The following is an 18,833-nucleotide window of genomic DNA, read 5'->3' on the forward strand; positions in this document are numbered from 1 at the left end:
GAAAACATGCAGTAGGCGTTTGTTCCTGTAACCTATACATTAATAGTTTTATAAAATGTAACTATAAATAATGAATTGAATTATAAAATATAATTCAGAAATATCCCATGAACTTCAAGGATTCACAGTTGTTCGTTTTCTGTTTTACTGCAGGTGGAAGTTGCAGCTCCATGAACTGACAAAACTTCCTGCTTTTGTACGTGTGGTATCAGCAGGAAATCTTCTAAGCCATGTTGGTCATACAATCCTGGGAATGAACACAGTCCAGTTATACATGAAGGTTCCAGGGAGTAGGACACCAGGTGCGTACGGACACTTGCCACAGAAAAAAAAATCTGTTCTATGATACAGATACCTCAAAGAGGGTTACAAGGAGGACGGAGAAAAACTGTTCTGCTTGGCCTCTGAGGATAGGACAAGTAGCAGTGGAATCTCCAGCACTGGAGATATTTAAGAGCAGGTTGGGCAGACACCTGTTAGGACTGGTCTAGATGGTGTTTGGTCCTGCCAAGACGGCAGGAAACTGGACTCAGTGACCTCTTGAGGTCCCTTCCAGTTCTAGTGTTCAGTGATTGTATGGTTCTAAGATCAAGAAGGTATTAACTTGGCCACATGGAAGGTTCTATGCAATTTAAGGCATGCATGAATATACAACGAATATATTAAAGTACTAGTTTTACAGGAAATCAGAAAATGCTTTGTGCTACATATGCAAAATAACATTTTCCTGTAACATTAATTTCTGAAATTTCTTAATTTTTAAGTGCTTTTATTTTCATTGCTAATGTTTTGCATTTACAGTAAGGTCTCAACATTTGTGAATGCGACAGTTATTCATGAATGCCTCTTCCCTGGGGCTGGCGGGGGGAGGGGTGGTGCACCAGTGGCTACTGCTTCCCCTGGGCTCTGGGGCCGGAGCACCAGCAGCTGTTGCTTCCCTGGAGCTCCGGGCAGGGAGCGCTGACAGCCGCCAGTTCAGTTTCCCATTACTAAAATGGAAGTAACACTACTTTGGCTTTTCTGTGTAGACTAAAAGCTCTTCGAGACCAGGATCATTTCTTACCATGTACCTAAAACAGCGGCACCACAATCTGGCTACGGTCTTGCAGGTGCCTCCATAATAAAATAATCATGATGTTTCACTGAAGCTCCTGTCCAGAAGAGCTCTTAAGATCTACAGGAAAGGAGCTGGAAGGTGTTACGCAGCTCAGGGATTAGAGAAATTGATAATTTCTAGTCATCCAAAAATCAATGACAGGAAATCTCTGCTACCACTAATATGTAACCTAATAACAGTGTTTTGTGTATTTAGAAAAAACAAAACTGCATACGCTCAAATGCCGTGGTGGTGGTGGTGGGGATTATGTACAAAACACATACAATTAAGCTATGATACAATTTGCTTTAATAATTAGCGCTTGTATACTACCTTGCATGTTCACAGCACTGTCAAAACAAGCCTGTCAATGAGAAAATAACAATTTTTCTCATTAATTTCAGGTCATCAAGAAAATAACAACTTCTGTTCAGTAAACATAAATATTGGTCCAGGTGACTGTGAATGGTTTGTTGTTCCTGAAAGCTATTGGGGTGTCCTGAATGACTTCTGTGAAAAGTAAGTTTCATATATTTCATAGGTATGTATACTTGTCAGATGCCAAAACATCCTGCATACACTGTCACTGGGGAGAGGCAAGTAATATTTCACAGCTTCTGTTGAATTATAAAAGTCTTCTTAAAGTGTAAGGAAAAACCTAGATCTTGTTCAGCATTTTAACCAAACAGATTATGATATTCACAAAACATCCAACTTTATGATTCTCACAGTTGCCTCAGGACAGTTTTGACCCTGACAGTCAGTAGTTAACTTAGATTTACTTCAGAATGTTTAAAAAACAAAATGAAGGTGATAGGGGATTTGAAATGGATATGTAGACTTGGACAAGAAAGTGAAAGGTTTAGATTCAGAGTATGTCAGGGGGATCAAAAGTTAATACTCCCAGATGGATCTTTAATCATCCCAAATGCATTTTAAGACTTCAGTCCAAGTTCCACCTTACAAAAACCATCACAGTCATTGCCAGTCTTGGATTTTTCCTTATGAACTTAAAGACCAGCTAGCTCTCTTATTCACTTATTCTTATTCTCTTTTATCAGCTGTAATGTACATTGGAAGAAGAACAGGGAAATTTGTATTGCTCCCATACGTGATTAATCCTCTGTTACTCAAGTGCATATTGTGTTACACAAGTGTTTCTGACGTTAATTTTTAAAAAATGCCCGTGGTTGCTCAAATCAACAAAGAAATCTGTATTATGCTATTTCTGTAGATTAGCAAACTTTTTAAAATGTGTTCATTATTTGATTGTCTAATAGTGGTACATTATTTTCGAAGATCACACAAAACAGCCACTATGAAAACTGAAAAATGTTTTCAAGGAAAAGTATCACCAACATGAGAAAGTGCTTGGAATAAAGTCAGACCACTCTGAAATTGCTAGAGAACAGCAAAGAAAAGCAGAAGATAGAAGGCTAAAAAAGTAATTCAGAGAAATTGAGAGAGCCTGAATCACTGAAGATATTGCAGCACAGGACAGGGTGTTAGCATCTCACAAATATGGGTCAGGTTTAAGAGCAGCCTGACAGGTCTCCAAGAAATCAAAGAGGAAAAACAAAAGGGGATATGCCCAGCTCAGATCAGCCCTTGCATTTAAATGTGTGGGGAAAAAAAGGCAAAAGACAACCTTCAGGAGAAATTTCAAGTAAGATGTGGAAGAGGCTGAATGAAAAAGCATTTAGTGAGTCCATTGTTGAAGATGACTAGGTAGATCCTATGTGTTCATTCACTGGAACAAATATATGTGAGCCAGAACTCTTCAGTTGGTCTGACTGCTATTTATAATTAACTGTACAGTTATTTTATATCCATTAACAAATAGATTGCACAAGGAAAGTGACAGAAGGTTAAATTGCCAGTCATACACATACAGATGTATTTTCTAGTTAATTTTTTGTGTCATTAGAGTGGTTTATCTGGTAATGTATATTTTCATATAAAGTTGTGAAACTTATCCTTTAGTAGGCTTACTGAATTTTCTATGATTTTCAGTGGGAAAAAACTGGCTCATGACTTTAGATACTGTGGAATAGTGTTGAATGTAAATGAGTGAAAACTCAATTTTGAGATATTTAGGCTTTATTTTTGTAATAAGTTACTGTTTTCAGATCATTAGTGTGACCAAAGTAATTTTCTGTGTACAAGCAATCATTTATTACTTTAAACAATTGTTTACATATTCTGTTTTGCCAGTGGCACATGTCCTATGACCACTGACATAACATACTGAATGCAGTCTGCTGTTACTGTATTGTTGAATTGGTGGGTTAGAAAATTAAGTCTTAGCATCAGATATTTTTGACCTGTTTACTGAGAATGATGAGAGAGAACTAGTGGCGGTGGTCATAATGGAGGTGTGTTCACCAGTCACTATGCCTTATCTAATCTAGACTTCTTTCCTAAACTTTACCACTGCTACTGCCATTGAATTATGGCAGCCATATTGGAGTGCTCAAATAGAAAAGTCAGAAGCAACTACTGGCATTTTGACCACCATGTGTTGTGTATACCTGCTCTGAATGGGGTTAGATGACACAGTGGCTAAAATGCCAGTACTCATTCTACGCTGTTAAGCTGGTTCTGACTACCAATGGATTTGTATTAGTGGTAGCAATACTGGAAAATTTTAAGAAAAAATCGTGTAGCCAAAATGCTGTGGGGAAAAATGGAGTCCATCATTTCACATAGGTGGGCAAATTGCTACATACAGATTCCAGAGGTGATGATCCTACACTGGATTCAAATGCACTTAGAGAAGAAAACCTCGGCTTGTTTATACATTTTGTTGTCATTTTTGTTTTTACTGTTTCCTAGGTCTTTAATCTCTAGGTGGACACATTTGTAATAGTGAATTGCATGCAAGTTTTTGACTAATTTAACTTTATCTTGCAAGTAGGCATAGAGCCCTAATTTATCTACTGGTAAACGTGGAGGACTCTTATTTTCTTTTTGTTTCAGAAATAACATGAATTTCCTAATGGGCTCTTGGTGGCCTAACCTGGAAGACTTATATGAAGCCAATGTCCCAGTTTATAGGTTTATTCAGAGACCTGGGGATTTGGTATGGATAAATGCTGGCACTGTTCATTGGGTTCAGGCTATTGGCTGGTGCAACAACATTGCTTGGAATGTTGGCCCTCTTACAGGTATGGTGAAATAATATCATGACGTAAATAATTCGTTCATGTTGTACCATATACATCCCAACTCTTTTGGGCTTTTTGTATCTAATTGACCTTATTTTATTAGATAAAAATTATAGTCTTCTGAATCTCTTCAAGCACAAACTGTATAATGATAACATCTGAAATATTTTCCTCGAAAGGCAGACACAGAAAACAGTCTCTATGGGTATTTCACGATTTATTTACCATAATTCTCACTCCTTCAAACAGTTCACCACACTTACAATGATAAACTTTAGTATAAAGACAGAGAAAGGAAATGATTGGATGAATCCACTCTACCTTATCACTCCAGTTCCTTCATTTCTCTTCTCCTCCTCCTATCCAGCCATCTAGGAACGAGGTTGCACAAGTGCTGGGGATTGACAAGTCCAGTTAGCTGTTTTTCAAGATGAGTGATCTCTGGTTTTATAAAAAGCTCCAGAAATATTAGTGTTAAGTCCAGTCTTTTAATTCAAAACCAATAAAAACATTCGGTTAGATGTTTCAGACCCAAAACTACAAAAGAATTATGTGACATCGTTCATGTTGAAACCTGGTTGAAGAAGAAAAATGGAAAGATAATCTTAGTGAAAGGTAGGAAATTCAGCAGACAGAACAAGAGAGGTCCAGTACATACCTCAAAAAATAACAATTTTCTGAAATAGTAATTAAAGAAGAAACTGTATTTTGGGTTAGTGCAGTAACTGTTATCATTCCACGATGAGTTGACAGACATTCCCTGAGTAGCAACAGCAACACATTTTGCAACAAGAAACTTCTTTTATTGCTTAGCATAAATGTTAAGTGCCAAACTTACAGCAACAAACTTCTATATATTGTGTAATTTGTCTAGAAATTGCATATGGTGAGTATATGACAGAATTAAAGGCTGGGACTGCACTTGCCCGCAACTTTGAAGGGGGTATGTTGATCAGGATGATGGAAGATTACTAATGAAGTGCTGCGATGAATATGCAGCACTACATTAGGCTAATTCTCCCCTGCATGTGTGTAGCTGCAGGCACTTCCAAGTGCCTTTGCTCCCCAAAGGCTACACGCGTGCTGGCACTTTGAAGTTGGACACTTAGAAGTTGCTGCAGGGGAGAGTTAGCCTAATCAAGTGCTGAGTATTTACTGCAGCACTTCGTTAGTAATCTCCCATCACCTTGATTAACGTGCCCCCTTCGAAGTTGGGGGCAAATGTAGACAAGCCCAAAAAGTAGCATGGAACAAGGGTAGTTAAAAACCTAGTGAACTAGGTTTTCAATCCTAAAATACCTCAGAATTTAAAAATTCCATTTAAAGTAGTGATATATTTACATGTAAAATAAAACCACTTTAAAAATCATTACTTTATTTAAACAGCTTTTTCAAGCTATTGTGTAATTTTGTAAGGTGCAATCTAAATATAAGGAGCTATGGTGTAAAAATTTTAGTTTCAAAACTGTAAACATTGTAATGGCAACCACTTTAGCATACAGTAGGCAATTTTCTACAGTCTTTCAAAATGTATTAGCTTATCTGAAAGTTTATGTAACTTTTTTCTTCTAGCCTGTCAATATAAATTGGCAGTGGAACGGTACGAGTGGAATAAATTGCAGTGTGTCAAGTCAATGGTGCCCATGATTCATCTTTCGTGGAACATGGCACGGAATATAAAAGTCTCAGATCCAAAGCTCTTTGAAATGATCAAGTAAGTGTATATTATAACTTTTTGTACATCCATTTCTATTTTGTCTGTTGTCTGTTCTTATTTTGATTGTTTTTAAAACAGAATGAAATAGTCTCATTTAATTTTAACAAATTATGAAGTAGTCCTTCTAGGGGAAGAAAAGGCTGATCTTTCAAGCCAAAATTTGTTTTTCAGAATAAATTTCTTCAGAGTGAAATCCATTTTATTAGTTTGTGTTTCACATTACATTAAAGAAATGCTGTTCTGATGCAGTCAATCAAGTATGCAGCGTAATTTTTGGGCCTAGATTTCCTAAGAAGGAATTTAAGAAATAAGAAGTCCTTAAGTAAGAACTCCAAAGTTTTCTCAAAAATATTTTAGTTTCACTCCTGCAACTTGCATGGAGACAGACCTCTGACTCTCCTGGGGCCCCTGAATGAACATGGGGGGAGGGGCGCCACGGAGGTGGAGGAGGGAAACTTAGTTTTCGTGGGAGTGCCCAGCCTTGGGTGGATGGTGGCAGGCGAGCCCAGAGGTGCTGCTCTGTAAACAGCACAAAGAGCCCTCTGCAGAGCTCTTTCTTCCGAGCCCTCCGAGTTCCTCTCAGGTCTCACATGGAGTGCTCTCTAGTACGTCTCCAAGTTGCTTCCAGTCCTGAAGATTGGGATTTAGCAGACTTTTAGCATTAATGCACATCCCTTCTCCCCATTAGTCCGTTACATCAAGGGTTTACTGTACTGCAGTCTATGTCATGAGCCCTCATTTCAGCTCGATATATATAGAAAAAATAGGAAGTTCCAACTGGTACCCTCTGAAAAGTCGTATGAATGCACTTGGGAGAAAGCTCATGCTCCAAAATATCTGTTAGTCTATAAGGTGCCACAGGACTTCTTGTTATTCTCAAAGATACAGACTAACTTGGCTACTTCTGTGATACATGGGAGAGAAGAGCCATTGTCCAAAACTTTTCACTGAACAGGCTTAAAGGGGAAGGGATTGGACCCACCTGAGAGTAGCTATGTTCACTCCTCCTAGTATTGGTTATATTGACAATACTTTATAGTCATTGGCTTTAAACACAGCTTATTGAATATCAGCATGAATACCTGAACTTTATTCATCATCAAGAAGAGATTATTTGTCAAAGCAACAGGTGCCAACTCTGTTCCAAATGTAAATCTGAATCCAAATTGACACAGGTCAAGGAATTCTAAGGCATCTGGATTGTCTAAAACAGTTGTCTGTTCTGTAACTTGAGTGACAGAATACGTAGGAAACAAGGTAGAGAAGGAGTTTTCACTGAACTAAAAAAAGTGGCATGTGCTTCTAATTTGAAAAATAAGCAAAAACGTTCTGCAGTGACATACACACACTGGACGCATGGCCGTGAGCACTGTTTAAAACTGAGCATGAACGGATATACATGTAAGTGTTTGGGAATCTTGTGCAGTGGCAAGAATTAAAATGAATGCATTTAAAATAAAGTTTAGGTACCTTAAGACATCACAATAAGTATACAATCCCCCATTGTTTCTTAAAGAAAAGGGGCCAGAAGTTAAAGCAATGTGCAAAGATTTGAAGGAAAGTTTGGAATTGTTTGAAATGTTATCTGGAAGAGCCAGAGAAAAGTATCCAAAATAAGTTATCAAAACAAAAAGCAGTCAAGTAGCACTTTAAAGACGAGCAAAATAGTTTATTAGGTGAGCTTTCATGGGACAGACCCACTTCTTCAGACCACAGCCAGACCAGACCAGACTCAATATTGAGCCTGTTCTGGTCTGGCTGTGGTCTGAAGAAGTGGGTCTGTCCCATGAAAGCTCACCTAATAAACTGTTTTGCTTGTCTTTAAAGTGCTACTTGATTGCTTTTTGTTTTGATAGTGTATAGACTAGCACGGCTCCCTCTGTTACTATCCAGAATAAGTTAGATTGCGCTGAGAAAATACACCCCCACCCCCAACTCCCAAAAAACAGGTACAAGAATCCCCAAATGCTGATACCATAAGTGTCCAAAGGAAATAAGAAAGGCCTTTACAAATGTATCAGGCCAAAAGAAGGCAAATATTTAGAGTATGGAAACACTAATGAATGAACAGTGAGACAATTCTGAAATGATTGAAATAGTCAGTAGCTTTGTTAGTGGGTGGGAGTCATTTTGAATGAGATAAAATGGGGTTTAAGAAAGCAGAAGGAAGTGAAGGAATAGTAATTATAAAAGCTTAAGTAAAAGGATACGCAAGAAATAATGAGAGTACTCAAATCAGCAGATCTAGGTGATGTGCATTCCAGGACATTTACTCTAGACTAGACAAGGGATATATTAATAGAGAACAGCCCTTCATCAGGTGGATGGACAAGATGCCAACCAGGCTTTGAAAGCTTCACCAGATATGTAAATTCTCAGATGTAGACTTCACTGCCCTTCCTCACAGAAGAAATCAGGCTGATCTCTCCCTCACAGTGGGTTCATAATATGCCTGTAATCTAACGTCGATACTTATTTACTATAAACCTATCCCATCCTCTAATATAGCATACTATTTGAAGCAGTGTTTCCCAAATATTTGAAAGCTGAGCTTGCCTTCAGGAAAGTAAAATTAGTTGTGCCCTCCTTCAGTCCCACTGTACGTTGTTACTTTGTACATCTTTCATCAGCCCCTCCCCTCCCGCCCACACACACGCACACACCAGTCCTTCAGGCATCACACACTTTGGAAAACGCTAGGGAGATCTTTGTAATCATACTTTTTGTAAGTGCTTTGATTATCAGAGAAATAAATTAAAATATCAGTATTATTAACTATCATCATTGGTGCCACACTTGGCATCCAGGTTGCAGCTATTGTTTCAGGCTCTCTAAAAGCTCAAGCAGGTATTGCTGCAACATCTTCTCTTGGGTCACGTTTTGTATGCTTTCTTCACAACTGTAGCAGAAGACTTTGACAATAAAAACTGACACTCTGGAGAACAATTGAGGGACGGGCATGAGCATATTTACTGTTGCTTTTAAGTCTACCCGAATAACCTGTTTAAATATTAAGGTGGGAGCACAAAATATTGACAATTTAGGGCATAGTACTTAAGGAGATAGTTTTAACAATTCGGAAAAAAAATTCTGAAACACTAACAAATGCCACTTTCTTGTGCACTTTCAGATAAATAATAGGATAACGAGCAAATAGAACAGATGAAAAATTAAAAGGTGTCTTTATAGTCTGCAGATATCTGATACTGGACTAATCCCACCTGCTGCCTCCCCAAACTGATAGATTTAATTGGCCAATCTCAACAGACTGATTGCGATGGCGTGTTGGAGAGAGGTGGGATGATTAGGCATTGTTTTTTACCTAAGCTACGTCTACGTGGCAGAACAATTTCAGAATACCAAAATAGCTACTCCTTTTCTGTGAAACACACCTATCATTTCAAAACAGTTTTTGAAATAACAGACATGCTATTTCAGCATCCCTGTATACCTTGTTGTAGGAGTAAAGGATTCCTCAAGATAGCACTTTATTTCAAACTGCACTTGAAATAAGGTGTGAGTTTAGGTTGTTGTGTGGACATAGCCTTACAGTCCTTTGTGTTAATGTATTTGATTTTCTGTAGCTAGCAAATTGTGGACCTGTCCCAGATGACCCAGAAATCTGCATTATTTTTAATGGTAATTCAGTGAAAGAACTAAATAGATTAAATAAGTTGATAACTCTTATGTAATATGATGGGTCTTAATAATCACATTTATAAATAAAATTTCTCTTGCCTTCTTCAAAGATACTCAGATTAAATTTAAGTATTGGTAAATGCTATCTGTAGGACTAGATGACAGTTGACTCATACTTAGTAAGGACAAGTACTGCACATCTTACCATTCTTACAGTAATGTATCTAGTTTTATAATGTTTTGTTTATTTTTTTCTTTTCTATATAAATAATTCCCCAGTCTTTTTCAAAACTTTTCCATATGGTTAACTCTTTTCTTTCCTGACTTGATCTTTCCTGCTTTTGTTTGAAATAATCTCAGAGCTTTTCTTTTCCACTGGGTGAAAATAACTTGGTACTAAAAAGTAAAATAATAATTTTTGTCTAAACTTTGTAACACTACTTTGAACGTTTGTACTATAACAGTTTTAGATAAAATTTACAATGAAGTAAATTGTAAATGCTTTTTTAAGTGTCACTACATTTATACTCTCTTACTTGAATTTTACAAAATTTCTATAGTGAAAAAATACTGAAAATTAAGGATGTGATCCTGTATATATTAAGATAGACATAACCATAACTTTGGTTACCTGAATAACGCCGTTCATTGACTTCACTGAAAGATTACTTATGTTGAAATTATGTGTATAAGTGTGTCATACATTAGAGGTTAAAACTGTGTTTGTATTAAGCATTTCTTGTACTGACGTGAAATTGGTCACTTTTTGAAGTGTTCATGTCCATTTCAGCTAGTATGTACATGCCATGTGCATGATCATTGAAAGATTTTTCCATAGTGGGTACCCTTCAGGTTGGCTGTGGAGCCCCCTGGAGTGGCATCTTCATTTGATGTATAGAAGTCCCTGCCAATCCACTGCCAGTTCAGTTCCTTCTTACTGACAGTGATAATCAAGGTCTCTTGTGTTTGCAAGTGCCTCAGTGACTTTATCTCTTGTAAATAGTTTATTTAGTAGGTAGTGTAGTTAGATCTAGAATTTTAATAAGTTTACTTTGAGCATTTCCCCTCCCCCCCCCCAAACCCCTCATATTTTTTTCCTGGGACCGGGGTATGTCTTGGTCTAAATAAGGGCTTTAAGCAGCGTGTAAGTGCTTTAAGCCTGTGACCAGAGGGAATCTGCATGACTCCTGGGAGAGGGTAATCAGATGGACAGGTACAAAATCTGTCAGGGCTTTAAGCCAGATGGAGAACCAGCAGCCTTGGTCTATTTTTAAAAGCATTGCCTTTGATTCCAGCTTTAGAAGGCCAGGTCTAGCATGTGGCACCAATCACACTGTCTGGTGTTGCATAAGAAGAAGAAGGCAGAGAGAGGTCATTCCCCTGTTAAACTGCAGTGTGAGACCTATTAGCGTGGTGCATCCCACACTGGAATACCCAGTAGCTGGCCCACAGATATAGACATTGTCAAGTCTGTCATTGGTGGACTCCCTGGGTCAGGAAGAATTGGAGGTGGACCTGGATTTTTCCTCTATGCTGGACATATTTCAGGTGGTGTAGGATCTGATTGCTCTGATTGCATAATGTCCGGCTTTGCAGACTCAAGCACCAGCACTGAGGGTGCACCACCCCCAGTCGTGCACAGGGGCACACCCATGATCAAGTGACACCATTCTCTGGAACTATCAGGATGTACTCCACCCTGGTCAGGCTCAGATTATTCCTCGGAAGCAGAGTTCCATCTGTCCCAAGGAAGTGTGTACTGGTTATGGTACTGCCTCATGCACAAGGAAGAGCAGGTTGTACTGCTGGTGTCATGGTCACTTAAGTGGTAGGATTCAGTACACTGGCCCTTCTGAAAACCATTGGCCTATCACGGTACTCCAGCTCAGGCTCTCAGTGGCCTCTCAGGTATTCACCAAGTTCATGACAGTTGTAATAGCCTTTCTTTGTAAACAACAAGGACAGGTCTTCCTTTACCTAGATGACTGGTGTGTCAAAGGCAGCTCTTGAGCCCAAATGGAAGAGCATAGGACTGTCATATGTGCCATTTCTTCAGCTGGAGTCTCATCCGAAATGTGTCCAGATCAACACTCTCCCCAGCTCAGAAAACAGAACTGGGGTTCTGTTGGACTCCACTCAGTCTAGGCTATCCCGGCCTGTGTTGTGTTTCCAAGCCTTAAGAGTCATCCTGGAAGGGGTCTACTGTGTTCCAGTGATATGGGCCAGAATTTGAATGAAACTGTTAGTACACAAGGGGGCTTGCCCCTGTATAGTTCAACATACAAGATTACAACTTTGTCCTCTCCCAGCATTGTGGGCACAGGTTTACAAACCCAACCAGGACATTTCTCAGTGGGTTAGACAGGCTGTACACACCGATGCAATATCCAGTTCCCCTGTGGGATCTCTCTGTGGTCCTCTCCAGGCTCGAGTATCTCCACTTTGAGCCCATAGTGACCTGCTCTTTACCTCTCCTGGCAGGAAGCCTTCCTTGTAGCCATAACTTCAGGCAGGTGAGTCTTTGAGCTCAGTGTGTTAACATCCAAATCCCAGACATGGTATTCCATAAAGCAAAGTGCAATTTTGCTCACATCTAACATTTCAACCTAAGATACTCTCCCAAATTCATGTGGATCAGGACATATTCCAACCTTCATTCTTCCTGAAACCATATTCCAGTAACTGGGGTTGTATTGTGTTCTCTGTATGTTAGATGTGCCCTGTCCTTCAAAAGTGGACAGTGCCATTTTGAAAGTCACCACAGCTCTTCATCAGAATTGCTGAGATGATAAAAGGGCTTCTTGTCTGCTCATCCCAGCACATTTCATCCTGGATCATGTCACGTGTTTATCTGAATGTGCTGTGACCTAAGATTCCAGATCTGGCATTAAAAGCACACTCCGCAAGAGCTCAGACTTCCACTGCCACGTTCCTTGTGCATGTCCCCATTCAAGATGCATTGCACAATGCCATTATCCAGGAGGCTAGAGATGATGCAGCCTTTGCCAGCTCTGTACTACAATTTTGCAACTCTGACCCCTCCTCTAAAGAAACTGCTTGAGAGTCATCTAATCGGAGTGGACATGAGCAAGCACTCGAGTTAAAAATGGTTGCCTACCTTTCATTACTGTTGTTCTTCAAGATGTGTTGCTCGTATCCATTCCAAATCCCACCTTTCTGTCAGAGTATTCCAGCAAGAAGGAACTGCATAGACAGCGCGTCAATGGGAACCTATATACGTTGCCGTGAAGGTGATGTATGTAGGGGTCCACATCCAACCTCACAGGTAACACTAGTGAAAACCTTCCAACTATCATGCATGCAGCATGGGCACATCTAATTAGAATGGACAGTTACGAAAGGTAGGTAATAATTTTGTTTGAAAAAACAATCTCTGTTAGCAACGAAAAGTCATATAGACTTTTAATAAGTTAACAAGAACTTTAATATTCATGGGCCAAAATTGTTTAGGTTTTTTAATAGCCTGACAAAGAATTTAACTTTTTCAACTTTTGGCATTTCATTATGACAGAAGGTGGTGTCAGTTACTAATGCAGAATGGACTTATTTTTCAGTTTTGACTTTCAGTTTGTGTTGCACTTGCAGTAATAACAAGTCCCCAGATTTGGGAGTTTGAGTGGGGTTTTTTTGAGTGTAGATGAATATTTTAAGTCTCAGTGTAGAATCTAAAATTTAGCTAACTTCAAGAAACCAGTGTAACGCACATCAAACACACTTATAGCCATTTTAAGACTGTAAAATTCAAAGTAAGGAAGGAACTGACTGCCCTGCTTGAACAATATTGGGGATTAGCTGCTGAACAGGAATAAAACTTTTTTCTGCTTAGTTTTCCATCTAGTACTTTTTCATCCCCTTTTGTTTTCCAGTGTGTCTGTAATAGCTACGCTTTGGACACGAAAATGAGAGTACTGGTTAAGTGCAAAGGATAGTTGAGAACTGAAAATTATTTTTAAGTGACATATACGTGAGATTTTAAAATGTCAGGTGTCTCATTTTGGGCCACTTATGAGAACACACTGTTGGAACTTCACATAATACTGGGAAGCAAAATGAGGTGTTGATTGATAGGGTGAGCTAAAATTCAGATTTGTTTTTGTCATAGTCATTTGGGAACATGCTAAATTTTATTCATTAATACAGTCAGCATACCAAGGTCAACATTTTTCTTCCATTTTAGACATTTTTTCCAGCGAAATCTACAGAAATAGAATACAAGCTTTATTGTCCAGCATCCCTGGGGAAACTGAAGTTGCCAGATAATCAAATGTGCCAGTTATTCAAGCTGAGGCTGCTGGCCCTGGTGCCACCAGCCCTGCTGCTGCCAGCCTCAAACAAGCAGCCAGCCCTGCTATCCTAGCTGCTGCCAGCCCTGAGCTTAGTCAGGGTACTTTTTCCCTCCTGAGCTCTAATACTTTCTACCAAAATTTGTGATTGCAGACTTTAGGCCACTGGAACATAGTTGTGGAGAGGAAGTGATTTCCCTTTAGGATGTTGTGAAATGATGCTTTAGGTTAGCAATATAATGCTTTGAGTTTCATTTATGAAACTGAAGCTGGTTTTGTTTGTTTGTTTTGTTTTGTTTTTTGTTTGTTTTTTGTTTTTTGGCCAAGTATGTCAACCAAACTTTTTCCTGATCGTGTTAAATTAAAATAGCTATATGGCTAGAGTTCACTGAAAAATACACAGTATTTCACTTTGTTTTAGGAAGTTTAATTTGCTCCAGTTAAAATGTAACAAACTGACCATTGTGTGCTGAAGGTTAAATCAAGCTAAATGCATGGGAATTGTTTGTGTATAATTATCTACTTTTGATATCTGTGATAGGTATTGCCTGTTGAGAACTCTCAAGCAGTGTCAGACATTGAGGGAAGCTCTAATTGCTGCAGGAAAAGAGGTTGTCTGGCATGGCCGAACGAAGGAAGAGCCAGCTCATTACTGCAGCATTTGTGAGGTCAGTAGAAGCAAATGTTAAAAACCTTGCAATTTTCAATTGATCTGTTTTGAGGGTGTCTTCCATTAGTGCTGCAGTCACTAGTTTTGTATTTCTGTATTTGTGTTACAGTAGCACCCACAATCTCTAGGGCTGTACATACTTATATATAAATATATAGTATCATTTCCTAATACTTTACAATCTAGACATTTTTATATGGGCTGGATTTTGCAAACTGTTTTGCAGTGGGTGTATTGTTACTCGTGCAATGTTTATTCCCCCACCCCTGGGTTATCAGGTATTCCAAAAAAGAAAGTTTCATCCCATCTATACTGAATTTGATCCACTGAGGTTCATTTTTAGAACTTTGTCTGACTGAATTTTCTCTGGTCATAAATCGCCTCCTAGAAACAGAGAGAATTTTGGTGCACTGTGTGCACAGAACATGCCTGTCTCGTTGGGAATTTTGATTCTCCCTAATATTTAATCATGTGCGTTTAAAGAACAGGACAGCTGTTCTGCTAAACAGCAAAGGAAAAGTACCAATGGGTTTAATTGCAACAAGGGAGGTTAGTTTGGACATTAAAAAAATTTCCCAACTGTCAGGGTAACTAAATACTGGAATGAATTGCCTGGGGTGGTTGTAGAATCTCTATAGTGGAGACGTTTAAGAGCAGGTTGGATAAATATCCAACAGGGACTGTATAGCTGGTGCATGGTCCTGCCGTGAGGGCAGGGGACTGGACATGATGACCTCTTGAGGTCCCTTCTGGTTGTAGTATTCTGTGATTCTGTGTTCGCACCTCTGAGCAGGCACTTGTTGTCCCAAGCTCAGAAGCTGAAAAGGGGGGCACAGAAAATTAGTAGGCACTTGACAATGTTGGCCTTAATTTCTCTGTTTACCCATCTGCAAAAATGGGTGTAATACTTACGGTATTTACCTTACAGGTGTAATGCTCAGATTGGTTAATATTGGCCAGCACTTCCTTTTGTGCCTTCATTCAAGCATCTTTTTGTGCTACTAGTAGTAGTGGACATGATTGGAAGAGTGGCTGTCTCTCTGACAGAACCCTGGAAGTGTGAATTTTTTTTTTTTTTTGCGTGATCTTGACATTTTTCTATATATATGCATGTGTACAGAGAGTTAGAACATAAATCCCAAATCAGCCCACCTTTATGTTTTGTAACTTTTCATCACCAGATCTGAACACGGATTTTTTTCTTATCACACAGGTGGAAGTCTTTAATCTGCTTTTTGTAACCAGTGAGAGCAATTCTCGAAAAACCTATGTTGTACATTGCCAAGACTGTGCACGAAAGATAAGCGGGAACCTGGAAAATTTTGTGGTGCTAGAACAGTACAAAATGGAGGACATGATGCAAGTCTATGACCAATTTACATTAGTAAGTTATATTCCGTGGATGCAAAGCTATATTTGTAAAGCAGTTGTATCCTGTTTTGGTACCTATTTGTATATGAATACCTTGGATATTCTGGTTGAAATAGATGTATAGAATTTTATTTTTTTCAGTTTTTACAGAGGAAAATATTGAAGGGGCAGAAATGCATGAAAAAGTACAGTAATTTACTACAAAGTCTAAAAATGAGTATGTGGAGAAAAATGTGTGTTAAAATTAACAATAATGAGGCTTGAAATGCTAATATAGAGGCTACCTGAAGATCATGTCTGGATCAGAATGAGACAGGGCCACCCATAGTTGAGAGGGGAGGGGAGGGCAGAAAGGGCAGTTTGTTCCAGGCCCCTCATCTTGCCCCTCTGCTTCCCCCAAAAATCACCAGTGGGTCAGATATGAATGACAGGCATTGTGACCTGACACGTAGGGTCTCAGCAGCATTCAGATTGGGCCCATCCACCCCATTGCAATGAAGGAAGAGCTAGGCCAAATTTGAGTGAAAGATTATGACGTGGCACACAGCGTCACAATGCCATGCAGGTATGGCACAAGCCATTGATTAGTGTTAGAGGTGACTCAGCCATCCCAGCTGAGCCCATATCCAGCCACCACTGGCAGTATTGTACTGGACCTGAGACAGCCTGCCCGACTGAGAGTCTGTGGGTAGGTGTGAGTTCAGGAGCTGGGTATGCTGATCCCACTTGCAGCCCGACTTGAGCTCTTGGAGAGGGGAAATCTAAAGTGGCTCCCTGGTTGTAAGGAGGTTAGAGTGGCATCATTTTTTTTTGGGAAGGCAGGGAACACCGCAGGCCTGGGCCCTTTCTGAAACCACACCATCCCATTTTGTTGAACTCTTTCATCTCCATGATATTTTTTTTTTCAGTGTTGGAGGCCTCAGTTTAACACTTAGCCCTGAATCCCTGGAAACCACTCTGGGGGGGGTGGAATAAATAAAAGAGAAGCTCAAAGAATAGCATTATGTTCAAAAGAAACTTTGGCAAGTTATTTTCAGTAGAAAATCAGTATAGTTGTCTTATGCCTTATGTGTTGACACCCACTCTACTCCCATTTCCCCCTACCTTTCCCTCCCCCCCGCCCCCCAGAAAATAATTGTCTTTGCCTCTCCACTTGGCAAGAGTATTCTTTCAAACAATTCTTTTTGGCACAGGGCCTTCTTTGCATCTGACTTCAGCAAAAACCATGCTGTCCATTACCTTTGCCCATTTGGTAGGCTTGTTCTGCATGGTGTGGCCTGCTGGCTTGAACTGTGCTACTGCAATATTCCCCATACAGTCCCTATGGTTTTCAGTGTTGCAGTCGAGGTCAGGTGTCTTGTCTATACGCAGAGTGAGAGTGGTGCTGAACTGATTGATGGCAAACCTTGCATTCACAGGAAAGTGGACAGTAGCTGGACAGAACGTTCCGAGATGATGTATTGTAATTGAATACGGCAGCCCAGAAATAGCTGTTCCCGTTGATTATATTTCCTGCTGCAGTTCATTGTTGGTTTGGAGACCTGTTTTTTGACAAGTTGCAAGCTTTGAGCTAAGGTCTAAAGATCTAAATGTTTAGACTCCAGGGCATTCTCAGTGGAGGACCCCCTGCTCTGGAATTTATTCCCTCCATTGATCAGACAGAACTCAAGGTTGTTGGCTTTCAGTTCACGTGTAAAAGACATAAAATCTTTGTGAAGCACTCATATACTAAAGTGATTGGTACAGAAGTCCATAAATATCTCTCTCAGACTTCTTCTGAAGGAAGTAGATTGAGCGGGAAGGCTTGTGTAGCTAGAAAAGAGCTCTGTCTAGTTATCAACATGTTCATCTAGATAACTTGTGATGGATGACTTAAAATGCACTGTGCTCAGAGAATATTAATGTAAAATATTAATAAAATGCAAATTGTACTTGAATATGCAGAAGAAAATCACAAGTGGGATTTTAGAAAAATCCTAAAATGTAAAAGCAATAATGTTAATTTGTCCGTTAAACTTCATACATATTGTTTACACAGATCTTTATTGATTAATTACGTTTTGCCCATTGTAGAAAAAGTAATTTATGTTTTCTTTCCAGGCTCCTCCATTGCCATCTTCCTCATCTTGACATTTTTCCATGGACATTAAATGAAAACTTTTCTGATATTCAGGAAGTGACCCAGTTCTGCACCACTGATTTTTTTTTTTGTAGCTATCCCGTAAGGCTGCTGGCTGAAAGCTGTGTCTATGCAACCTTCCAAGTGCGGAGTGTCAACCAACTGGACAGGGGAGAGCACTGCCTCCTATTCCAGAACTCAAAATAAATAAAGCTCATCCAGCTGTACTTCAAAAATAATAATTCCATGTTTTGTATATATCTGACAAAACTGGCAACATTATACAGACTACTGACTTGAAGACCACCTCTTTTGTATTTCTCTGTTTCTGGGCTGATGAATTAGTTTCATCCATTTTTCCCCTTCAGAATTTCCCTTGGAAAAAGTACTAGCTTAGCTGGTCATTTCTTTGTAAGGTAGTTAGAAATTTTAAGTCTTTCTTTGGGCAACATTTTTTTTAATGTGAAAAGTTAGGTGATATAAATTTTTTACTGCTTTTATGTTTTTCTGTCTTGTTTTGAAACCATGACGGTTACACTTTTTGTTCCTAAAATAAAATTTAAAAAAATTAACAGCCAAGTCACAAAGATAAATGGGTTGCACATAGACTAAGGAATAAACTTCAGATTTGTGATTTTTGTTTCTAATCTTGATGTAAATTTACACTATTTATAAATACATATTTATTGCTTGAAAATATTTGTGAATGGAATGCTGTTATTTTTTCCAGATTACCTGCCATTGAAATTT

General features: G+C 39.1%; 1 protein-coding gene across 7 annotated transcripts in view; it reads left to right on the forward strand.

Moving 5' to 3' along the window:
- KDM6A (lysine demethylase 6A) overlaps positions 1-18,296 on the forward strand; it is a 295,712-nt gene extending 277,416 nt beyond the window's left edge. For 3 of the 7 annotated variants that reach the window (XM_074995163.1, XM_074995188.1, XM_074995180.1), the window contains 7 exons: positions 151-302; positions 1,501-1,615; positions 4,076-4,263; positions 5,836-5,977; positions 14,465-14,591; positions 15,807-15,977; positions 18,065-18,296. In XM_074995163.1, coding sequence (XP_074851264.1) covers positions 151-302; positions 1,501-1,615; positions 4,076-4,263; positions 5,836-5,977; positions 14,465-14,591; positions 15,807-15,977; positions 18,065-18,094 — 925 coding nt within the window. In that variant the 3' untranslated portion in view covers positions 18,095-18,296. Of the gene's footprint in view, positions 1-150; positions 303-1,500; positions 1,620-4,075; positions 4,264-5,835; positions 5,978-14,464; positions 14,592-15,806; positions 15,978-18,064 lie in introns of those variants that run through there. The other 4 variants (XM_074995170.1, XM_074995198.1, XM_074995205.1 and 1 more) reach the window with 2 other exon arrangements.
- The last annotated feature ends 537 nt before the right edge of the window (positions 18,297-18,833 follow it).

The sequence above is a fragment of the Carettochelys insculpta genome, chromosome 1 (assembly GCF_033958435.1).
Source record: "Carettochelys insculpta isolate YL-2023 chromosome 1, ASM3395843v1, whole genome shotgun sequence".
Lineage (NCBI taxonomy): Eukaryota > Metazoa > Chordata > Testudines > Carettochelyidae > Carettochelys > Carettochelys insculpta.